Below are 26,293 nucleotides of genomic sequence, written 5' to 3'. Positions count from 1 at the left end.
TTCCAAGGAAGTCATTAAGGGTAGAATAAAAAAGTCTCCTTGGCAGCAGTGAGGAACTAGATGAGTTATTCATGATTTTGAACTGGACCTTCAATTTCACTGGTAAAGGAAACTGAGGTGCTACCACTGCCACTTAGGGTCTAGAGAGTTACCTAGGGGCACTCAGAGGTTAAGAGACTTGCCCAGGGTCACATTGCCAATATGGTCAGAGGTAGGACTTGAACCCAGGTCTCTCTGGCTTCAAGACCACCCCTTTATCAACTGCCTCCACACTGACTCTTGTGAACTTATTACACTGGATGAAATTGGGTAAATTTTGCAACTTTTTTCAGTGATGCCCATCAGCCTTGGAATAAGAAGGAAGAAATGGGATGGTGAGGGTGGTGATGGTTATCTACATTTGAAGATTATCAGGTCAGAAACAGCTAAATGTCAGGGCAGTGAGTGACTCTCTTGATTATTGGGTGTGGAGGAGGGGTCTCTTGGCAGTAGAGTAAGGGTGGAAGTGGCAACATTGAGAGGTAGTAGGTAGTGACTGCTATTTAGTTTTTTTAGTAATTTTAGTAATTTTTTTAGTAAATTTTTAAATTTAAAATTAATTTTAATAAATTTTTAGTAAATTTAGTAATTTTTAGTAATTTAGTATTTTTAAAGTAACTATTGGCATCCTGTGACTGATTCAAAAGGTAGGTAAATCCCTAAAATAAAAATATTGTTTTTTTTTCTTACATAGTACTTCCTCAATCAGTCCCCATATAGACTTTTGTTTGGATATTTTCAAAATTGTCAGAGAAGTCATCACTGGTAAAGTCATAACCACAGCTCAGATAATCAAGGAATATTAAGGTTAAAAGAGTTCTTGGGGTCATCCAGTTTAACTTCCCACTAAATACATGAATATCTTTTACCATCTCTCTACAGGTCTGGCCTTTGTTTGACCACCCCTAGTATTCAGTTCCAAGTGCTCACTTCCACTGTTATTTAAAAAAAAAAACAAACTTTAGTTTTATTTTTGGAAGCAATTGGGGTTAAGTGACTTGCCCAGTGTTACACAGCTGGTAAGTATCTGAGGTCAGATTTGAACTCAGGTCCTTCACGACTTCAGGGCCAGTAGCTCTATCCATTGTGCCATCTAGCTTCCTCCATTGTTGAGTTCTAATAGTTATAATTGTTGGAATAGTTCTGTTAGAAAGTTCTTCCTTTATATTAAGTTGAAGTTGGTGCTAGTTTTACTCTCTGAAAAACCTGTTTCCTCTTTCATATGACAACCCTCTAACTCTTTGAAGATGGACAATATGTCAGGATAGAAAGGTCACATGGAGTAGAAATCCTTCGGAGATGCCCACTTAATCCCAGCCCTGCTACTAAGTAGCTGTCATTTAACCTTTGTGGGCTCTAATTTCTTCATATATAAAATGAGATGCCAGGACAAGATCATCTTTAAAATTCTAAGCCCTAAAATTCTATACTTCTCTGATTCTCCGTCTCACCTCAGTCTTCTGTTCTGCAGGTTAAATACCCTCAGCTCCTTCAACTTTTCATGACACAGAGTTTACAGATTTTTCACCATTTTTCCTGTCCTCTAGACATACTATGATTTGTCAATAGTCCCCTTAAAATGTGGCACTCCCAACCGAACACCACAGCCCAGACATGCCTCTGACCAATGCAGAGCAAAGTGGAATGATTACTTCTGGCAAATACCTCTGGAACACTATTAGGAAGGGTTAGGAAACATCAGGCCTTAATCACCAAGGCCTAGCTAGAACTAGATGACCAATGTAGAGGTGTGCAAGAATAAGAGCAAAGCTAGAATTGTGCTTGGCATCCAGTGGGAAATCCACAGCTGTTGATTGAATGGAAAAAGAAGAGATGATGGAAAAAGAGGTGGATGGAAAAGAGGAAAATCGACCTCAACCTTCTGTGAGAGGTTTTTGGAAAAGAGAAAGCTTGTGCTCGGAGTGGGGATGTTGCTGAGATTCTCGCTATGGGGAAGTGTCCTCAGCGGCTGTAGGCAAGGATTCTGAAGCTCCCTGAAAGATCTTCCAGTCTCCTAGTCAAGGACTTCAGCTTAGTCTAAAGCTGGAGGAAGTCAAGACCAGAGCCAAGGGACAGAGTCAAACATCCAATCCCAATACCACACTCACTGAGTAGCAATACAAGGACATCTTGAGTTAACATCAGGGGCCCTGCAATGCTGGATGTGTCAGTTGCCCCTCCTCATGTATGTTCTGAGTGGAAAGTTCTTATAGTCAAGATCTAGACTTGCCTGCTCTTCCCATTAATGGTGTGTATGTTGGTGGGAGAGTACACCCTGTTTTGGAGGGAATGCTCTACTGTGAATTTTATTATGACACCATGATAAATGACAAAATGGAGAAACTCAGAGGAAACTGGGAAGATCTTTGTGAGCTGATTCACAGTGAAGTGAGCAGAACTAGGTGAACAATTTATATAAGGACAGTATTATAGAAAAAGAAAACAGCTTGGAAAGACTTTAGAACTCTGATCAACAAAATGATTAACCAAGAATCCAAAAAAATGCAAATGTAACATGTTACTCACCTCACAATGGAGAGGTGATGAATTTAAGATGCAGAGGGAGACATACATTTTTGGACATAGTTAATGTGGGAATTACTTTTGCCGAACTGAAGGATTTGTTTTTCAAAATTTTTTTTTAAAATTTGCTCAGTGAGGAGAAAGAAATAGGCAGGACATATAAATTAAAAAAAAATTTGAAAAATAAAAATAATAAGCTATTTGAAAAAGAAATCTTATTACTAGGTTACTCCAATAAATGCTTTTTCATTAAGGTTAAAAAAAAAAAGGCAGAAAAGAGATGGAATAAATAGAAGTAGAAAAGCCAGCGTAGCCAAGTCAATTATCTGTAAAAAAGTTGAATTGTTGATGATTATTCCATTGTCGACTATTAATGCAGTACAAGTAGCCACCATAGAAACGATAGACTAAACCTTTTTATCCTTACTCCTCCTGAGTTTATACTGATAATCTTCAACAGGGCAATTTTAGTACATTGGTGGAACTAGGGATAAGAATTCAGTGGGAAGGAGTATCTGGATTTTATATGATTATAAATGATCACTCTAGACCTGGAAGGAAATTCAAAGGCTATCTAGTGAGAGTTAGAGTTAGAAACACAATTAGGGTTAGAAATAAAATAGACGTGGATTTAGGGTTTTACAGATGACAATAGAGAAAGGCTATTTCAAGGGGGAGAACAGGGCAGCTTATACTGGATCTCTCCTTCTAAGCATAGGGATAGGAATGAGGATTGGACCTATGGTTAAAGGGAAGTTGTGGATGAGGAAACTTGATCTACCAATGCTGGTACCTTTTTTGCAACTTACAGACTTACAGAGTTGTCTAGAGTACTGAGAAACTAAGTGACTTACCTAGGGTTATACATGACCTAGCCAGTATGTGTTAGAGGTGTTCCTGGCTTGGAAGCCGGTTCTATCCACTATATCAGAGGTATCAAGCACATAGGCTAGGCACCACATAGATGACCTATAACGCTCCCGAGTGTGGTCAAAAACCAGATTAAAATGTGACTGGGAAATACTTATTAAAATAAGTAAAAATACAATAAAACATAGATAATATTACTATGTGGTTTTCTAAGTTAATGTGATCTGCAGGGATCCTTATGATGTGGTTTAATGGTCCCCTTTTGTACCCGAGTTTAACACCACTGTATTACATCATTATGTTCCTTCGAGCATATATGGATGAAATCAGGTTAAAAATGAACATCAAGATGAGTCCTAAAGTGGAGAAAAGTCACAAACTACGCACCCTGAAGAGTGTGTGGGGATGGGAAACAGGGCAGACCAAGCACTCTGCTTGTTTATTGGATGATTTTTCATCCCATCTATCTATCCATATGAATTTTAGGTTTTTTTCTTTTTTTGCACCAGTTAATGGAGTCAACTCTTTTCTCCTTTCTGCTCTTTGCTCACCTGTTCAAAGCAGGGGGAATAGCTCCCAAAGCTAATTTGCTGTACCCTAAGAATAGTTCTGACAGGAATCATATGATTCAGAAATTCATCAGGCAAAAAGGAGAGAGGTTAGGTGGTAGCTTAGAAGGGGGCAGATCATTAATTGAATTTTTTTTTCTAGCTGGAGCATTAAAATAGAAGGGAAGGAGCCTATGGAGAGGGGTTAAAATCCTATCTCTGTTAATCACTACCTGTGTTACCTTGGCCAATCCCTTGATTTCCTTGGGTCTTAGTTTCCTCATTTGTAAAATGAAAGGGTTGGACCAGAAGATCTTTCAGGGCCCTTCCGGCTCTAAATCAGATCCTGTGAGTGCATTCTAGGCTTGGGGGACAGATTATTCAAAAGAATAGAGATGGACTGTGTGGTGTGGAGGGACAGCACACTGGCCAATTTGGCTGGAATTGAGTGTGTAAATGGGAACAATGTGCTATGTGCTTGGGGAAGTAAGCTTGGGCCAGACTGTGAAGGACTTTCCATGCTGTATTCAACAAGTTCAAGCTTCCATCGCCTTGTACTTGGATTACTGCAACAGTCTTCTTACAAGTCTCCTTCACTTGAGTTTTGATTCCTCTCATCCATCCTGCGGCTAGGTGGCTCAGTGGATAAAGTGCAAGAACTGGAGTCAGGAGGACCTGAGTTCAAATCCTGCCTCAGACACTAGCTGTGTGACCCTGGGCAAATCATTTAACCTCGTTTGCCTCAGTTTCCTCATCTTCAAAATGAGCTGGAGAAGGAAATGGCAAACCACTCCAATATCTCTGCCAAGAAGACTCCAGATGGGGTCACAAGGAGTCAGACATGACTGAAATGACTGAATGACAATCTGTCCTGCATATCATGGGTAGACTAATCTTCCTAAGCATACTGGCTCTCATGCAAACTTCAATTTTCCCCCATGGCCTATTGCATCTTAGCTGGCTTGGACTCTCAAGACTATTAGATTTGGAAAGGATCTTAAATAAGAACCTTTTAGCGATGAAGAAACTGAGACCAGGAGAGATTGAGTGACTTGCCCAGGCCCTCTATAATTTGGCTACACTGCACTTACATAATCTTATGTATCACTGATTTTTAACTTACTGTTCCAAACACACAGGTCTACTCACATAATTATCATTCCCATCTCCTCCTATTGAGTCTGAACTTTTAAGAGCAGGGACTATCTTTTCTATTTATCTATGGGGGACTATCTATCCCTGACAGCACAGTGCTTTGCATATAGTAAAAACTTAAAAAAATCTTTTTTATTCATTCATTCATTTATTCATTCTCTCTTAGATACCTTATAGGGTTGGGAAGAGAGGTCTTGTGATAGTTAAAGGTTCTATGTAGATGTCAGCTAATATTAACTTATATTTTTCCCTCATCAAATAGAAAAATAAAATGTTTTACAAAGGTAAATCCACATTCCACTCAAGAAAATATGTTGGCCAGCAAATCCACTTGTCCTGCTACAAGATGATCAATCAGTATAAATTTAATTCTTTGACAGAAGGAAAATTCCATACCTCTCTCTATGTACTTGCATTTGACACTTTGGAAAAGCTCAAAAGGGTCATTCAGTATTAATCTCTCTGAGGCTGGTTGATTTTATGATAGACCAGCTATGACAGAATTGGCAATGGTGCCCACCTTGTTTTCTAAGTGTTTATTAAAGTCAGAGACTTTGTCTAGTACACACGAGAGACTTACACAGCGCTATACAAAGTCAATGGCAGCCTGAAAGGCCAAATTTGATCTGAAACAATAGAGACCAAAAGAAAGCCCACCTTAGTCTTGACAGGTTTATCAGAGAAATAATGATTTTTTAAAAATAGCTATAAGGGAGGAACTAATGAAATAAGTTTCCTTTTCAGGTCACTTTCTTTGAAATATTGCATTTTTTTTTCTACTGAAGCTTTCTAAAAAGTAAAATTATATTCTTTATAGTATCCCAAAGGTTCAAAGGCAAAGAATGAATTTTGAATAAAGACACAGGATTCTCTCCTAAGGGTTGTTTCCTCCTTTCTTCATGCAGTTCCTTGGAGGATTAATTATTTAATATGATCTAATACCCCGTATCAACTATAAAGTGGGTATGGGAAATACAAAAAAAAAAAAAAACCAATTCAACTACAAAATGGGCATTGAGAAAACGAAAAAACAACTCACCATCTATTACTGGCTTTGGCTGAGAACTTTTGAGACGTAGGGAAGGTCGAAAGCGAGTTCGATCATTGAAACTCCAGCTTTTCTGCACTTTGGTTGGACTGCTCTCGGCTGTGATGTCTGTGCTCGGCGATCGCCGGTCTCCCACTGATGCTTGTCTACTTTTGATACTCTGACCTCTTGGGCTAGCCATCCGGACTCGTTCTTTAAAACTTAGCTTCTGGCTGTGAGAAATAGATGCAGTGTTTTATTATAGCTCGATGTATTTCTTCATCTTTACTTGGAAAAATAATTCGAGTCACCGGTACGCAGTGCATATCTTAGGCAATAAAGCAATTCAAAAAAGAAAAACTGGTTCCCTCCCTCCCCCATCCTAAAAAAAAAAAAAAATGAAGCCTTTCCAATCTGTGTGATTGCACGCCCTTGAAATCAATCACATTTTATAGGTAGTCCCTCTTGGATTAACTGTAGAAAGGATTAAAACAAAGCACAGCAATTTGGGGACAATCCAATGGAAGAGAACTATAAGCCAGCTAAGTTTTTGCTTTTAGGAGACAAGTAGGTGGTTTTCTTGATGGTTTTAACTTTAGAGAGTTTTCATATTTATTTCCTGTTCAGAGCAAGGTTCAGTGCATTTCTAATCATTTCTACAGGAAAACAGGGAAGACAGTTACTGATACACATATATATTTTCTACATGCTGCTTCTTTTGCGGGCAAGGTTATGATATTGAGAGATTCATGCATTTTCATGACAGCCGGCAATACTGCATACATATTGTCAGACAAACAACACTCCACACTTCACATTTCCTTTAGGCTGACATTCATTTGTGTGAGACAGACAACAGGCAAGAGAAAACAGCTCTGAGATGTAATGAGTATGATGACCAATTAACAGAAATGTGATGCTATGTTCCATGTTCACTAACACAATTTCCTGCTGTTAAACAGGTTATTGATTTGCTGTGGCAGCTTGTAAATTATTTCTGGCAGGGCAGCCAAGTTCTCAAATGCCAGCTACGTTTGCATTATCAGTGACTGATAAAAGTTGGACTTTTAAAACATCAGACACAGGACATCACATGCATCGGCAGGTAAGGCATTTCTCCTCCATCCAAGTGCTTGCAGGTTGGTGACCCTGCCTGGTGTTCATTTGCATACATGTGAATCATTTATGCTTTGCCCTCTAAGTCTGTGTTAGTGCATCATGAGTATTATATATCTGCTTGGTTTGCTCCAGTGTTCCACCCAGAAAATAGCCAGAAGCATTCGAAGAAGAGACACACAATTAGTTATGTAAGAGGTGCATGAACTTACATGTTGGTTTTATAGGATAATGGGGTTGCAGGCTCAAGGTAAAGGTCCTGGCAGTTCTATGAGATCTGAAATAATTTCATTGGGTCTAATTGGAGGCTGCTGTGTCACAGCCTTTGGGAGGTATGAAGATGGGTGGGGAAAAGAGGCATTTTCATTGACAAGGGATGTCCAACTACTCATGAAGTGGAGGCCTTGTTTTTTCCACTTACCGCAAGGTCCATTGTCCCAAACTGCAGCATGCCAACAGCAAATGTGTTTAGTGGATATGTATTTTGTAGCTAACGAGAAACATTAACATTTTTTTTTCCATGCCTAGTTGCTTAACAGATGATACTTTAAGGAGACACGACATTTTATGTGTGCTTTTACAGTGTGAAAACAAATCAAACCATGAACTCCTGAGGTCATGAAATTCTGGAGGACAATTGACAGCTTTACCATGCACTTGACTGCTCTTCATTTAGAATACAAACATGGCTGAGTCTAGCATGGATGGTTGAAGTAGAGGGAGTGGGGTGGGAGACATGCAAAGAACATGCTGGGCAGCTTTGTAAAAGGGGACTGTTTCAAGAATTCTTTAAAACAATCACATCAGTAACAAAATTTCACTGAATGTGGTAAACCACATTTTCTAGGTGGCAGATTACCTTATGAAAAAAAAACTAATGTAAAACACTTATATTTCTATATTCTCATACTACTCTATGAAAGTCACTAATGGTTGAAAAAAAAACCCATATCCCTGGAGGGCTAAAAATGTCACCCCCTCCTTATATAAGATGCTAACAAATCCTGGTTAACAAAATCCTGCAATTCAGCTGACCCTCAACTCATTTTTTTATCTAGGAAAAAAGAAGCAAGTGTTCAGGTTTATTGTTCTCCAGTTCAAATCACCTTTTAATCTCTGGGCATTTGCTTAATCACTTATATTTATGACTAGTTTACATTGGCTAAGGTGTCTTCACCAAGATTAATGAATGGCTCCAATGATATATAACTATCATTACATATGTTCTCTCTTTACTTAATTTAATTCCATTAACTTTTCCAGGTTTATAGATGGCAATTATTATTGAAACTTGGCTTTAAATGAAGTAAAGTGATTTTTCTCAGGCTTTGTAGATTTGTCTCTTTCTAGTACTTATTAAATGAATGGAAGAGGAAGCAAGGAGAAATGGAGAGGCAGCCTTGATGCCAGGAAGACTTGGGTTCAAAAATTTTATCTGTGACACAAACTAGTTGTGTGACTGCGCAAATCACTTAACCTCTCAGTGCTTAGGCAACTCTCTGTAAGTGGCAGAGAAGGTGCTAACTTGCATTGGTAGAGAGAGTTTCTTTACTAGCATGTTTCCTATGCAAATGAGAGCACATAGTCAGTCCCTATCTTTGTCCCTTTCTAGACCTGTCCTTTTCTTATACTAACTAAATGAGTGGGAAACTGATAGAAAGTGGCAAATCAAGAATAATATGAATGTTATTTGTTCTGTTTCTTATTTCGGCTGCTGCAATATAAAAATAAACAGTGGAAATTATTGGTTTCCTTCAATCATCTGAGGTTTTCATAAGACAAGAAATGACTACTTTAAAAATGAGCCATTGTGAGAACAGGGTTCAATGTTAACTATAAAATGGAGAGAAAAATGGGTCATATTTCAGTGGAATATTATTTCATTTGCTGAATCCTGGCAACCAAATGGAGTAATGATGAGGGTGATGGATATGTCTCTATGTACTCAGCTTTTTGACCTTTTTTTGTACTCTCAACAGCTATTTACTAAGGTCCAACGTGAACACAAATTCCATATTCTTCAAGAAATTATCTAGAAACAAATTCAACATTATTGAAACTGTTAAGAGTACTAACTTTCAAAAGACCCGTTATTTCTTTTTCTTTTCCATAAATGTATATTAAAGTTTAGTAAAGGAGTAAAATTCCAATCTCCTAACACATAAAACTTTCCTTTAGAGCAGGGGTCCTTAAATTGGTATGTAAACTTGGTTTATTATTATTATTATTTTTTAACATTTTGATATCTGTATTTCAGGATAATTGCTTTCCTTTGTAATCCTGAGTATTTTATGTATTAAAAACATTATTCAGAGAAGGAGTCCACTTACCAGACTATCAAAAGGGGACCTAACACAAAAAGATTAAGCACCCTTGTTTTAGAGGCACACATCTGGCACTGTGCCCACTTATTACTTTTATTAGTCTATCTACTTCTTTTCCTCACTGGAAATTAATAGAACTTCTTGATTAGGCAGCTATTATACTAATTAGGGAGCTATTATTGAAAAGTACACTGATTAAGATTCAGCCTTTATACTGGTTAAGAAATTTACCCTTTTCTTATTTCTTAATCTGTGATAAAAATGATTAAGAGTTTTTCTTCCCTTCCCCCTCCCCCCCACCCCAGGAATATTTATATACCAGTTTTTTGAGGTAGAAATTTCTGAATTATCCCTAAGAAACCAATAAGCTAAAATTTTACTTTGGGGGAAGGGAATCAAGAAGGCACCAGAATCCACCTGAATCAAAGCTCTGTTCTGACTAAACATGTACCCTCACACCTCCAAGCCTACTCTAAGGGGATCCTCTCCTCAATTGCAACCAGAAGTAAGTATAGGGTATTGATACAGCCCAGCATGCAATATACTCCAAAGTTTTCCTACAAGGGAATGTGGCTGCAGCATCATAATACTGCCATCACTATTCCAGTAAGTCATCTGGGCTTACAATGAAGTAGTTAGATGAATATGCAATGACTAGTTGAGCCTTTCATGTGATTAAGTATCTTCAAGTTCCCGCCTTAGATACAAGTGAGTTGAACTCAGCTGACTTACATCCAGTGCAGCTGGAACAATTTCCCAACTAGATGGATGTGCCAGAGATTGAGAGATAACACTATGATGGCCATCACTCAATTGCCACTGTAATAGATATATCATGACAGGCAACAGGCAACAAGGAAAATTACAAGCAGGTTGAAAACCCCCAATCAAGAGAGAGTCCCTAGAAGTCAGAATCTGTGAAGCTCCAATGAGGGAGAGGGAGTGTAAACTAATCATGCACCTGATGTTAGTTGGCATTCTCAAAGATCATGTCAATAGACAGGATGCTGGATACCTATGTTTCCGAGAGGTGTACATCTTGAAGAGCTTCTGTTTATTACTACAGAGCTTACTAGGAGTGAGGGGAAATAGAGGATCACATTACTCAGCATTTCACTACTAGGAAAGGGCTTAGGTTTTTTTTTTCTACAAATCAAGCCAAATCAGGTTCCTGCTTCATTCATTTGTAATTCTTCTGTGAATGCAGAGACCATAGAAGCGACAAGCAATACTTTTTCAGTTCTGTTACATGAAAGGAATGCAAAGGCCATTTCCAATTAGATTGGGGGCAGGGAGGTGAAAGAGATGTGAGAGAATCAATACCACAACAAAATTCAGAAGGTGCACACATCAACTTCCATTTAAAATGAAAATGATCGCGTATATCATCATTTACTGTGGAGCTATCCTTATTGGTAATAAATATTAATTTAGTACTTTTATTAGCATATATGAATTGAGAATAAATTCAATCTTTCAGAGTGCTCCAGCAAACATTTATAGAAACATTTACTGAAGATCACAGTAATTACTCAAAAATTAGTGGCCTGAATTTGTAAAAAAGTGGACTCATGTAGTTTCTCTGTTTACAGACGGCATCTAGATGCAACCAGTTGTGATTAGGATACATCTTTTTGATTCTTTTGTGTAGGAGTGTGTATGTTAAAAATGACCAGACAATGGAAAAGGAAAAAAAGATCCATACTTATTATTTTTGCAGAAGTAATAGTCTCTTACAGTATTATAATGCAATATGTGCATGTAAAAAGAATCGAATTCTCTTCCTGATCAGAAGAAGAGAACTGGAAGCAAAAATGATGCTCTTGAAACAAATGAACATTTTGCCAATAAAGACACATTTTGACTAAATACGCAGAAAAAATAGAGACAGTTCTTATTTAGTCAGGATTCACATCACATGCAAATCATTCAAAACAACAGTTAGAAGAATAGAAAGTGGTGAGTAGAACATATGAATAGGAGAAATCTGAGGTAGCAGACATTTGGCAATTTTTGAAAATGTCTCAAGACAACAGACCCCTCCCCCCCACACTAAGAGCAATACACAACTACCAAAAATATCATGCTTCAGAAAAGGCACTTAAACATATCACAACACACGATTTCACTAAAATATAGAATATCATTTCTGTTTTAATTTAAAAAAATTTTTTATGATCATTCTCATGAATGCAGGTTAAATCAGCTGATACACTGTTGCTGAAAGGTTCAAAAGACTTCTGTTCACCCCTTGAAAACTTCACTGTGAAGCTTAACACAAAATTAAAGCATTTAGCCACCTCTTGATTATTGTTGATAAAGGAGGACAGGGGGAGCTGGGACACTGAAATCTATAGCTAATCTGAAAACCTGAGTTTAATTAATAAGAATACATATGACCTTGTTTCTCAGCTAGTGAAAACAAGTTGGTAGCAAGTAGCAAAACTTACTATTCTGATTTCATGTTCTCTCTCTACTCCACTTGCTGGAGGGGGCAACAATTGGGGAACAGGGACAAAAGATAGATTATGTGAGGGAGGAACTGAAGCAGAGGTATTAAATATCAGGATAATTAGGTAACCAACCTCTGAATAATCAAGAGTTGGCTGAATAGAAGTCGTGGTTTATTCAAATACAAGTATAATTCATGGCAAACAGCTGTCTTTATGAATGTCCATATATGGCAAAATTGGAACATTTTCTTATCTCTGAGTAATTCCATTTAAAAGTATTGACATGAACAACATTCTCCACTTATGTGACAATAAGTGGGCTACCTGGGGGAGGTGAGCAGGGAGACACATGAAGTGACTGGGAAAACAAATGGTTGAGTGAGTAATGCTAAAGTTTTCTTTATGCTATAGGTAGGTAGAGCAGGCTCAGGGGAGTATAGTAGGAAGTGAGTCATTATAGGTCATGTAACCAAAAATATGACAGGGCAGCAGATAGATATCCTGTGTTCACCCTAGCTCAGTTGATCTGTGCTGTCAAGGCTGTTTTCTTACCAGAATTAATGTGATCTTCCTCTTTAGTTGGGAGCTCTGTTGTAAATATTCAAAATAATTTTTATCTACATATTTTGTTTTTACATTGATTAAAATTTCCCCTGTATCCTTCATAATTGTATAGAATTATCACCATATTGGTCTTCTCCTGTACCATTCCCCCTTACCTAATAGATACCTAATATGAACTTTGTTTAAACATTGCCTTAATAATGAATGATATGGAGAAAATATTTTCTTACTGCTACTAAGCATATAATAAAATATAAAATGTACCTCACCTTTACCCATGTCATAGCCCTTTGGTGTTTACAAATAGGCATGCTTATCTGAGTGAAGATGGACTTCTAAACCCATCCAGAAATGACTGAAATGCTAGTCCTCTTTGAAAAAAGCCTCTGAGGCCTCGAATATGAATTTGGCCTGTACTTGCAATAGATAATCACAATAAACTAAACAATAAAACTATTAAAAGGCATGTGGGAGACATTCAAGCTGTGAGAACTTGGCTTTGATGAGCTATAAAGACAGGGAAAGATGACATAATGAATTTTTGTCTAAAGTCAGAGCCAATATTCCTAAAGGTTTTGTATTGGCCTAAATGTTGAATCACTTTTAAATGGGGCCAGTTTGCTCATTTGCAGACCCTATATTCTTAAAGCCTAGATTATCAATCTATCCAGTGAAAATTCCCATGAAATCTTATCCTTCTCTACTCGGCTTAGGGATCAGTGTGTCATATATCTCAAGATGATAATTTTCACCTGTCTTCCTTGAGTTTCATTTTCCTCCTCTATAAAGTGGGGACACCTAAAAGACCCACCTTCCATGTTTGCTACAAGGTTCAAACATGGTAATATATATAAAGGGTTTTGTAAACTTAAAAGGATATACATAAACATCAGTTATTATTAAAAAGGCATTTCCTAGCCAGGTGGAGGGAGTTATCTACATGATATATCCTTATTTATGTACCTGTGCATCATTATTCTATTTTGAGGGAACCAAGACTGACTATGTATATTTTAGGGATAGGATTAGTGAATGGATGCATCAAAACAGGAGTATATCTCTGAAATTTGTGAGTGGGATAAAAAAATGACTATTTCTAAAAGTATTGCCCATTAAGGTGTCTTTCTCTACTAGGAAATGAAAATGTCACTAATGTAAAATAAGCTGTGGCTTAATTAAAATGTCATAACAGAAGGGTGGTGGTCAACATGGAATCTAAAAAAAAGAGAATCAGAATCATCATTTTTTTCAGTGTTTCTGGAAAAAAAATGTCCAAGGGAGAAGTTGTTCTGATTTTAATGACCAGCTCTAGTTATTTGGATAAAAATATCCCTTGAGTGGAAAAAAGGGAATTATTTAAGTTACCTTGGCTTGATGGAAATATCCTTTATGGATATCTGTCTTTTGTCTGATTCTATGACAAACAATCTTTTGATTTGGTCTCTTGAACTGAACCATTACCCTGAAAGGGAATCCCTTGGGCAAACAGCCAGTAATGGTTATTTTTGTCTTTTAGCTATATCTTCCATTGTAAACCAGTTAATTGACATTCTGAATTATTAGGCAAGTCTCTAGTGGGTTTGTATGGCATGAGCAGATGCTTCCCTGCCCACTCCCTAAATTCCTCTCCTGAATGAAAAGGAAAAATCAGGTTTCTGAATATAAAAAGCTAAGGACCAGCTGGGAGCATGTGGTTCCCCCATCGAGGTAAGCCCATGTTGTGTGACTCTGCCTGGCTTTAAAAGCTCCTGGCCCAGGACTAACTGTGGTCAAATTATGAAGCAGAACAAGTTTGTTTTCAGGAATCTTCATCTCCTTCCAGGCACCCCACATTCTTATGTTGTGTTTACCACCCTCGATGAAGTGCCTCCTCAAGCTTATTCCTTCCTAGTTACTAAATGTCCTGTACTCCACAATATTCTTGAGTCTCTCCCCTCTACCAGACCTTATCTGTCCCCATCTCCCTTTGCCACAGGGTTTATGAATGCATGAATGAAAAAAAAAAACTAATTTGTTAAGCATTTGATCAATTCAAAATAGTATGAAGCTCTCTGTTAGCTAATCTGATAAATTAATCTAAGCTAAGATGTTAATGGCTGATAATGAGATAATTTCTTACCTTTTTCATAGCATAACTGCATTTAAAAGAGCCTCTTGGAGCCGGGGCCTTAACTCAAAGGAATGATTCCTGTAGGTGAGCCCCTCAAATGATTCCCTTAGGTAGCTACCTGTTTTGCCCACTTGTTAAGCTCTTCATGCTCATGGCTCTTGAAAACAAGTATTTGCCTTTACTCTCTAGATTACTATATTTGAGTGCTTCAGCATGATTGTTGCCTGGCAGTGGGGCAGTAAGGAGTTACCAACAACTTTTACTCTTCGCCCCCTACCTCCCCAGAATAGTCTTTGCTCAATGGAGTGTATAAGGCAGGAGTTGAGTGATCAATGAAACATTTTCAGACAATCTTAGGAAAGGTCACTTTTAATCATTTTGTATTTGTTGATCGATTTTACCCAGAAGAAACCCATTTAAAACATCCACTAGACACCTGGCTTATAAACAAACATGTAACAAAAGAGAAATCACAAACCTGCTGGATGCTTCCCCTTGGTCTTTCCTTCAGGTGTGGGTGCAGATGGAAGAGAAACAATGATGATATCAGTAAATAATGTCTTTAAATGATTTTACATTTGATACATGTTAAGTTGGGAATTGGAAAAAAAATAAACATTTAAAATAAATCTTTTATGGAAGAAATATTTAAGCAAGTTTCATAAATGTAATATCCCTGAAAATAATGACAATGGCAACTTTAAAATACACATACATACACATATACACACATACTTTGAGCTGCAGACTGTCAGCCAAACATTTATTTAACAACTACATTGTGTGCAATATACAGCAAAAATTATAGACCTCTCATTAAGCAAAATAAGCTGTAATAAGAAACATGGGTTTGATTCAGATGGAATAAGCAAAGACATTTGAAAGGATGCTAATGCCACAGATGCAGTCTGATTTATTTTAGTTCAGCTGTCCTATTCTTTATCTGGACTCATTAATGTGTGAATGTGCCTCTGTAGCAGAGTCTCTGACTGAACCAGCTTTTCTCATCGTGTAAACCATTTGCCAGGAATAAATTAGGTGCTTTGGAAATCTACAGGAATTCTCCTAGGCTATGATTGAGTAGTATTTGAATATTTCCCAGTAGTAAGTTTAGTTATAGAAAAATGCAATGGGAAATTACCACATTAGTGGTACCAGAAGGTGTCCTGGTCATCTCCAAGAGTTAATGCAGTTTCTTAAAAGCATTGACTTATTTCAGACAGTAACCTTTTCACTTGCATTTTACTTCTATCTGAATATTCTTCCCCACTTGTTTTAAGAAGGGCCAAGAAAAACATTTTGTCTGCAAATTCTTCCCTTCATACCTACCCCCAGCCTCAACACTCTTTGAAATGGCAATTGTTGCTGCCAGCAGAGGCTTTTGTAAGAGGAAACAGCAAAGCATTAAATTGAAGAACTGGCATATCCATGGGTTTTGGAAGGGGCATTACTCACTGCTCTACTCCTACCAGTTGCCTCTCTGCCTCTTCCATCTTTATCTCTTTCTTCATTCTACTTTCCCTGTGTGTCTATAAACACCCCACTGTTCCTGCAAACCAATGTGGAGTATTAGCAGTGAGCTAGAACTGCCTGATTCGTCTCTTAAGGTATTATGTTCCCAATTAGAAACTCGAAAGGAAAGGAAATTCTAAGTATAAATACTTCTTTCAACTACTTTTGAATCATATCTGTTTGAAATATAAAGTTGTATTAAATCAGTCTTTTTAAGAAATAAAGACTTGTCAAAACATGGTGTAGTAGATAGGTCAGTAGATTTGGAGTCAGGAAGGCCTGGTTCAAACCCTGCCTCAGACACTGGTTTTGTGACTTTGGGCAAGCCATTTAACTTCTCTGGGCCTCAATTTCTTCATTTGTAAAATGAGGGGATTGGACTTGATAGCTACTAGGCTTCCTTTCAGTGAAATCTCTGATTCTACAAAAAGTCCTAGGAAACTGAAAGTCCAATTAATTGTGCCACTGACTGCTGTGTAAAAACTCACTTATTTAGTAAATGAAAGTGAGACTGTCAGTAGTTAATAAAAGCTACAGGAGGTGGCAGATCATTATTTAGGTATTTATGTAATTCTTCCTACTCTCCCCCAACCCTGTTTAGAGAGAAAACATAGGAGGTGAGGCAGAAGAAGGAGATTATTCAAGTAAAATGACAATACACACACTAGGAGAATCTGACATGATATTCCCTGTTTATAAAAAATCAGTTTTTCCACATTCCAAAATGATTTTTCTAAAACTGCTTGGGGGATGCTGAATAATCTCATGTGATAATAAACTACTTTATTTTTATCACTTTAAAATTCAGTTTTTGGCTTTCCTTCTACCCTTCTCTGTTTAAATTCATGTACCAAACACTTGTTTGCATAAGTTCCCTCAAGAGGATTAGAAATACAAAATGCTTCCAAATTCTACTTATTTTTTCCTCTTCCAAGATTCATACCCTAAGGAATCACTGGCAATTTGTTATGTTCTTTTTCATAAAATGTCACAGCTTCTTATAACTGCAATGGTCTGAAACCTTTCCCTGAGGCTCAGTCCTCAATAAAGTGAACCCATATGGTTTATATGCTTTATACAAGAAGAAAGTATTAATTCAACATGTATCCATCAATTATCTCTAAGGTCTTATCTAGCTCTAAAGTTCAGTGTCTATGCATAGAACTGTCCTCGGTGCTGATGTTGTTCTAAACAGTGACATACAGAATCACAGAATTTCAGAGATATTAAGAGTCATAGGATAATAGCTTTAGTGCTGTTAGGGACCTTAGAGGTCATTATAGATGAGGAAGCTGAGGCCCACAGAAATTGTGACTTGTCCAAGGTCACAGTAGCAGAGCCAGGTTTAAATTCAGGTCCTCTGATTCTAAGTTCAACACTCTTTTCACAGTACCATGAAGCCTCATTTTCAGAATCATCTAGGACAATTTCCATATTTTGTAGATGAAAACCTTGGGCCCAGAGAGAAGAAGCAGGTTGCCTAAACTTACAAAGCTGGTTAGCAGACAGAATTAGAATCAATGTCTCCTCACTATCATTTGGGGGAAGTGAGGCTCTTTCTGGAATCAGCACAAACAGGGAAATTTTCCTGTTCAAGAACAGAACCCTGGCTATTGTAGTAAGGGCATTAAATCAATTCTACTTGACCATCAAGTTCAGAGTCAGGGTTAGTCTGGGGTTAGAAGAGAAGGTGTTTTTAATGTCCTAAATGGGAGAAGCAATGTTTAAACTTTTAGAAAACAGACTCAATCCATTTCAACCAAACCAGATAAGACTCCAATTCAAGAAACATTTATTGGTTGCCTACTCCATTAACTGCTTAAGTGATTTTAATTGGTGACTGGCTCAATTTAGCAATAGCTATTTGTCAAGGCTCTATACCTTGGAATAGGTACTATAATTTTTCATTGAGGTCTTTGGAAGATATCATCATATTACCTTAACATTTTTGATTGCTAATGATAGTACCGTAGTGAATTTTTTAATCTGATGGAGAAATTCTTTAGCTTCACTATATAATCAAGTTAAATCTATCCTCCTTGCTTTTCTGCTTCAACAATTATGTTAGTTTGACCTCAAAGTGAAAGTTCAAGAATGTGGAGTTTCTTGAAATAATGATATCCAGATGATACTTCTTCTTAATGGAACTGGCAGATTTAAATGGGCAAAGTTAAGTCACTTGTCTTTTGAGAGGGATTAAGAATCAATATATAGAATATAAAGCTGAGGGTTTTTTTTTTATTCTTCTAGTTGTCTTCAGGTTGTTGCTGTTATTGTGGGATGGAGGCACTTAAGGAATAGGATGAATAATAGAAATAGTGTTCTGTGCATATGTATATATCTGAGTGTATATACCTATGTAGATTTAATTTCTGATTATTCTGATATTCTGATGATATTCTCTGCACAGTTTTTGTTTTAAATCATTAAAATTCATGGAAGTAATTTATCACTAAAAAGTTATTTGTGCACTATTCATGCCAACATACAAAGAATTAGCAAAACAAATGACAAACCTACTCATCCATCTGTGATTATTAACATCTTTGATGAATGTTAACAAAGAATTGGTATCATGGATGATTTCAATGGGTAAATCCTAGATTGTAAGACTCTGGGGATTGTCCTCCTAATCTATTTATTTAGCACCATTGGTAGATGGCAGTGAGTTTTATTGGGTACATTAAATCTGGAGTCCATGTTGCTACAAGCCAGATTTGAAATTCTCAAAGAGATACACAGAATGAGACAAGCCAAACATTAATGCTCATTTTGAAAAACAACAATAACAAAAAACCAAAAACCCAAAAACAAAAACAAAAAACAGGCTGGAACAGACATTGAGCACACCACTGACTCTCAGACTGGTACCTACTTGGTAGGACTGCAGGTATGTAAGGCCTTCAAATGAGGCTTCCAGGTAGCAATGGAAACTGATTTCTCATCAGCTGCATAACTACGCCATACACACTATGGGCCGGATACATGATAAAAAAAAAAAGAAGAAAAAAAAAGGAAAGAAAGAAAAAAAGGCAGAGGGAGCAGAGGACAGAACAAAAATGGAAAAACTGATTAGTAAAACAATACACATTAAGGGATTTTTGTCCTTATCATTCATAGTCCTGATACATGCCTGAGGGGTGGAAGAATACTTTTGTAATATTGTGAGGTGGCTGCTAGGCTTGTTTCTCTGCAGTCAGTCAGATAAATTCACCAAGCAGCCTGGTATCAGGAAAGAATAGAAAAGCACAAGAAAACCAACATAGTATGATATTAAATAAATTAAGAATTGATTATGGAAAAAAAATCGATTTGGCCTAAAGGCATGGCTTGTTGAACTAGCTCAGGAAACAATACCAGGAAAACTTAGAGGAAAAAGTCCTTGAAAACCAAAATATGATATAGGAAAAAACAGTCATCCTGAACTCTTTAATCAAAGATCAATTAGACAGCTGCAAATGGCTTTTAAATAGTTTCAAATCCAATTAGTAAGTAGACATGAGTAGTAAATGATTTCAATTTGTGAAATTTCCTGAGGTGGAACTTACACAATTATTTTGAGGCTAAAGATGAAGATAAATAGTGATAATACAAACCAAGACCAAAATTAGAGGAGGGGAGAAGATAAGATTCTATAAGGAGTACAATTTGGGAACATTGAAAAGCTGAAGCTCAGGACTGGTTGTTGGTTCTGTCTATACAATGACAGAGCTTGATGGAAAATTAAAAAAAAATTTAGTTCACCAGTCAAAATACATTTGTTGTGTAGACAAAGCATCCAAATGACAGGCTGAATTTTTCTCTTTTAATCTGGTGGCTGTGGCAAGAAATACAGTTACCTTTTCTAGAAAAATCACCCATTTGAGACTACCTTCTTAGGGACATTTAAGGAGCATTCTTGTTATGTACTTGACTTGTAAACAGTGTCATGACAAAATGTTTACTCAAACTTCTGGAGCAAAATATGTTGTAACCAACATGTCAAAATAATTTTACTTTAAATGACAAGTTCATTTAAACACATCAGGTCTCTACTTAGGCCCCTTTCACTCATGATTAGAAAAACCATAGGTAAACTATTTAAAGAACAACATTAGTGAGTGGGCTCGGTAACACATAGGAAAAATATTCTATAAATGATTATATAAAAATGCACAAATTATAGGTAATAAAATGAGTTAGATATCTTAATGGAAGGAGGTAAACTATTTTAGAAGGAGCATGACTTCATGGGGCATGACTTGTGTCGGAATGTGGCAACAGGAAAGATTTTATTCAAGTTGAACAGAAAGGGCACTGTCTATCAAAAAGACATCGTTATGTGAGGAAATTCAGGAATCAGAGTGGTAGATGGCAATGGGTTTTATTGGGTTCATTATATGAATGTATGTTGGTATGGTAGAGCTTTGTGGAAGCTATTTCAGGGCAATTCAGTGAAAGGAGAATTATTAGAGTGAGAGTTTACTACAGACTTTCTGATCAGAAAGCAGAAATACAGGATGAATTAGGAAGTAGATCACAAATCAGGCACGGAAGTCTAGGAGCATTTTTAGAGATGGAAGGTACCTTTGAGGTCACCTAGTCCAACACTCTTCATTTTATACTTGAGGAAACTTGAGTTCCAAAGATTAAATATCTTACCCAGGGTTACATAGGTAGTAAGTGCCAGAATTGGTATTTGAACCCTGGATCTTTGACTACAGATCCAGCACTCTTTCCACTATATCACGTTATTTCCCTAACAGCTGAGAGATTCTAAATCTGAATGGCACAATAGTAGTCTCCATATGGGAAGAGAGAGTGCCTGGGATGGAATTTCCATTAGCATATAAGCTCCTTGAGAGGAAAGATTGTTTCTTTCTTTGTATTTGTATTCCTGCTGCCTAGTAGAGTGCCTGGCACATAGTTGGTGCTTGATAGATGGGGTAGGGAAGAGGTGTGCACCTGAGTAGATCCAGAACAAAAGTGCTGAAGTGTATGTGAGTAGGTTTTTTTTTTTTTTTTTTTTTTTTTTTTTGGTGAGGCTATTGGGGTTAAGTGATATGCCCAGAGTTGCACAGCTAGGGAGTGTTATGTGTCTGAGGCCGGATTTAAACTCAGGTCCTCCTTACTGTAGGGATGGTGCTCTATCCACTGGGCCACTTAGCTGTCCCTGGGCATCTAGTTTACTTGAGACACTTCAGCATACTAAAAATGATATGATGATTAGTTTTGTGCTAAGCTTGAAATTTTTTTAGATATTAAATTGTTGTTGATCCTTTGTTTCATTTGTGTCTGACTTGTGACTCTACTTGGGGTTTTCTTGGCAAAGATACTGGAGTGGTTGCCTTTTCCTTCTCCAGTTCATTTTGCAGGTGAGGAAACTGAGGTAAATAGGGTTAAGTTACTCGGCCAGACACGGCCAGACTAGTTTACACAGCTATTAAGTGTCTGGGGCCAGATTTGAACTCAGGAAGAGGCAGCTTCCTGACTCCATGCCCAGCACTCTACCCACTGTGCCACCTGGTGGTCCAGATATTAAATTGCACTAGTACTATCTGCAATTTGATTTGGGGTAATCATGTGACAATTCATGGATTTTCTTTTTTGGCATGACTTTTTCTCTCTGTGGAAAAAACCCAACAGACCTTCCCACTGTGGTCATATTAGAAATGGTCACTTATTTAAAATCGTTTCCATAAATATCTATATTTGGATCCTGGTTCTTTGAAATCAAAGCTGGTGAGGACCTTCAGTTACAGTCCATATTCTCACTCATCGCTGAGCCTGTAACTCTGTCACCTTCCTCTGTCCCCAAAGATCCCAACACAATAAACCACCACAAAACAACAAAAAAGGACGGAGACGTCACCCACCAAGGCCATGAAGAACATTAGGCAGAGTGGGTCACACTTTAGAAAAACTGAACATTTTCCTTACCATGAAGCCTAGCTTCTGACCTCTTTTCTATCCAATCTATTCTTAACTGTCAATCACTGGCTTCTTCGGTCCTCTCTCCTAATAAAAAATGGTTTTATAGACAAACAATACAGAAAGGACTAAGTGGCACCTGTCTCAGGGCTGATGCTAGTTTTTAGTCTAAAGAAAAAGAAACGGATTTCACAAGAATAACCTTGTCTTTTCCTCATCTGCATTTGAGGGACTCTATCTCTGCCAGCTGAAACAGCAGAGAAATAATAGGTTACAAGTACACATTGGAAACTGAATTCAAATAGTTTCGATAGCAAATGATTAAGTGACTGATGTACTGACTATTCAGAACATCCACATTTTTTTTCAGTCATAGTCATGTTTTGGTAGAAGAAAGAAGTAATGGGGCAGCTAGGTGGCACAGTGGATAGAGCTCTGGTCTTGGAGTCAGGAGGACCTGAGTTCAAATCCGGCCTCAGACATATGACATTTATTAGCTGTGTGACCCTGGGCAAGTCACTTAACTTAAAAAGCCAAAAAAAAAAAAGGAAAAAAGAAAAAAAAGAAGAAACAAATAATATCTAGGGGAGATTCTAACACATATATGCCAAAGGCCAACTTTATGTGATGAACAATGAAAGGTAGAGTTGCTTGTTATTTGATAAATTTGGGGCTATATAGAAAACAATCTAATTCAAATCTCAATACACAATTATACATACAAGTCAGACATAACTTGGATTTTCTTATGGGAGAGGATATAAATTAAACTCTTAATGATCATTGTGTTCCATTGCATTGTAATTTTACTATATATATTACTTTACATAGTAACTGACCATATACATGGTTAATATGGGACTTTTGGAAGATTTTGTTTTTAAATACCAATTCAAAAACTTTGGAGTTTTTGATAGCACTTAAGAATTGGGCAGCTAGGTGGAGCAGTGGATAGAGCACTAGGCCTGGAGTCAGGAAGCCTCATCTTCCTGAGTGCAAATCTGGCCTTAGACACAACTGCTGTGTGACCCTAGGCAAGTCACTTGATCCTGTTTACCTCACTTTCCTCATCTGTAAAATGAGCTGGAGAAGGAGATGACAAACCACTCCACTGTCTTCACCAAGAATACCCAAAATAGGGTCACAAAGAGTTGGACATAACTGAAACGACTGATCAAAAATTTAAGAATTATAAGACTTTTGCAAACCTACAAACTTTTAGAAAGATATACCTTTTGTCATAAGTTATTTGCTTTTCCTTAAATGAAAAGTTTGTTTAAATGGATTATACAAAGATACTGGATTTACAGTGGCTTTTGTAACTATGGTGCTTTTGTATTTTTTCACTAAAGCACTGAAATACCAGTACTGTTGGTTGTTTCTTGGATGTGCACTGAATAATTCTCTTATTTGGATTACCCTCCAGAAAGACAATGGCTGTGATTTAAACCAAATAGGATTAAGTTTGGGCTTGTTCTTCTAAACACACTGCTGTCCAAGAAGGACTTAGCGGATAAGTAAATGAACAATATGTCAGCGAAGGAAACTCGTTTACCCATCTAGTACATGGTATAAATTATACAGATGTACAGTGTAAATGCTAGCTTTCGAGACCCAGTGCTGCCTAGGAGAAATAATGATAAACACATTCAAAAATTATCTTTCTATTTATACTGCAACTAATTCAGTTGACTGACTTTTAAAATGGACAGATTCTGACTTGGTTATTGGTCATTGAGAAATAAAACCTTTTTTGATGGCACAAATTTTTTCCAAATTTCACAAGTGTCCTATTTCCCATTAGAAAGTCAAGATCACTGAATACTTTTATATGTTAAAAATAATTAGAATCATCATTGGAAGGATAAACAGAAGGATAATTTACAAATATGATAATTTTACCTAAATTACCTGATGCCTAATTTGTAGCTGTTTTTTTTTTTTTCATACATATGGGGCTACTCCTATTCTCCCATGTGGATATATCACAATGTATTCTGGGTTTCCAAGACAGACCCCTCACCCTAAGTTGATTGAAAAACAAATAGTTCCCTATGGAGAGGGGCTCCTTCCTTTTTCATGGGCTCTCCTATGATGCAATGTACATACATCTACACCTCTACCAGTTTGCTTCAGTAATAGCTACTATCAAATGAAAACATTCATTTGGGATTCATTTTCCTTAAACAATTTAGGACTTGAGAGGAACGACTCCTGTCAAGTAAAAAAGAATGGCTTCCTTTATTCCCTTATCATAAGTGTGCCTTGTGACAGATATTCTGCAAAGGGTCTCATTTTCAAACACAGCTGCTGATGCTTTGGAGTGAAGCAAGATTAAAGGACAGTGGTAGTGAGGAGAATAATTCATTAATAATATTGAACACACCAAACAACCAATCAAAGCTCTCCTAAGGATTAAGGGATTTCTGGGCCCCAGAGCAACTTTTAGAAATTGAATGGAGTAAATAACTGTCCTTTTCATAAGTCCAGATGTTGTTTTGGCTTTCAGAGCTCAGAAGCAATTTCTTTCCCCCCTAGCTTAGAAAAGGGGAACTTATTTCCTCTACCCCACTCCCCAATTTTATTTTGAAAACTGGGAATTTAAAAATGAAGTCAAGTTTTACCTTCACTGGTAATTTAATTGAGTATTACATTTACCTCTGTTTTCCATGCCAACAGGCAACAGGGGAGAACTCAGATTAAAAAAAATCAAAAACGGAACAAAACCCATTCAATCATTAGATACAAGCTCTCTTTCCCTGAGCTAATAAAGAGAAGAAAAATGAATGGTTTCAAATTTTCCTTTCTCTCTCTTTCCTACTCAACCTCTGGCAAAGGTACCAATAAACATCAAAATGGCTAAGAAACTGACAGGAAGAGAAGCCAGACATCTAGAAAAAAATTCACATGTTGGACAATCAACTTCAGTATAATCAAAAGCTGACTGTGTATTATTGGGTCATGAGGGGAAAAAAGAATTTGACTGGGGAAAAAAAAATGTGTGTTAAATTCTCTACGAGGTCCAACAGCAGGCCGCATGCCAATAAACTATGGATGGCAAAGAAGGGGGAAAGCATTCCTTTGGCTGTTGAACACAAGTTCAGAGCCACTGAATAAGAAGAAATGCTGACTAAAAAGTCAATGCTTCTGTGAACTGGCTTCAGCTAAACATCATGCTTAATTTTTCACTTTCTCCAACACTGAATTCCTTCATATTGCTAACCAAAAATGGATGGTCAGCTTATAAATAGGCTATCTGTTTCAAGTTGCTGCACCAAATGATAGCAACAGTAATTCACCATAAAACTCCAACCTTTACGTTCTAAATAAATACGTGGTCACCTCAGATTCCTGCTATCCTGTTAGCTCAGGGAAAAAAAATTGGATAGAGCCATGTTCTGCTCCATCTCTTAATGATCAACTCTGTTTTTCTAAGTTATTCACAAAACAAATTAATTCATCCAGTAAGCCACCCAGTCACTGCCCTCTGCTTGGCCTTATTGGCAAGGCTATTCATCTGAATGATGCATGAATGAGGCATTGAAAACGTACATTTTCCTCCTCAGAAAAATGAACCCAATAAACCCAAATCCAAGATGTTTTCATGTTATTGTATATTTGGTTCAGGCTTCAGGTTCCTTTAAACAAAACAACAATTCTCCAAAACAATGAAGCACAAAGACTATAAAATGTACCCAACAAGTACTTAACAGAGACAGATCCTGCTACCTACCTATTACATTGAAATTTACCTGAATTAGGCTGGCAGCTGGATTCCTTCTTTTCTCAAAGTGTTTCTGGCGGTGCTGTTCCTGCACTTTTAATGCAAACCCTGAGCCAAGAATACCCTAGAATAAAATACAAAACACAGCCACTTTTGCATTTTTAAGGACATTATTAAAAAAAAGTGGATATCAGAAAATTCAAATCTGATTTTTTAATGATGAAATCCTATCCTTAAAGGTCTCACTTTCCACGGAGCCTTTCCTGATCCTTCTTCAGCCAGAGGTTTATTTTCCTACAAGGCAGGAGTGGGGAACATGTGGCCTGGAGGCCCTTTGACTGAATTGAGGACTTAGAGGGCCACATGTGGCCTCACGCCAGCATACCATCCCTGTCATTCATTCAATTTCACATTCTAC

At 37.2% G+C, this 26,293-nt stretch overlaps 1 protein-coding gene across 1 annotated transcript in view; it reads right to left on the bottom strand.

Annotated features, from left to right (window-relative positions):
* KCNQ5 (potassium voltage-gated channel subfamily Q member 5) overlaps window positions 1-26,293 on the bottom strand; it is a 680,699-nt gene that overhangs the window by 72,985 nt on the left and 581,421 nt on the right. Inside the window, exons 7-10 of the mRNA XM_027852966.1 lie at window positions 25,904-25,999; window positions 19,117-19,211; window positions 15,208-15,234; window positions 6,175-6,395 (exon numbers count right to left, since the gene is read on the bottom strand). Coding sequence (XP_027708767.1) covers window positions 6,175-6,395; window positions 15,208-15,234; window positions 19,117-19,211; window positions 25,904-25,999 — 439 coding nt within the window. The remainder of the gene's footprint in view (window positions 1-6,174; window positions 6,396-15,207; window positions 15,235-19,116; window positions 19,212-25,903; window positions 26,000-26,293) is intronic.

The sequence above is a fragment of the Vombatus ursinus genome, unplaced genomic scaffold (genome assembly GCF_900497805.2).
Source record: "Vombatus ursinus unplaced genomic scaffold, bare-nosed wombat genome assembly UNPS02009835.1, whole genome shotgun sequence".
Classification (NCBI taxonomy): domain Eukaryota; kingdom Metazoa; phylum Chordata; class Mammalia; order Diprotodontia; family Vombatidae; genus Vombatus; species Vombatus ursinus.
This window is presented reverse-complemented; position numbering and strand designations above follow the sequence as displayed.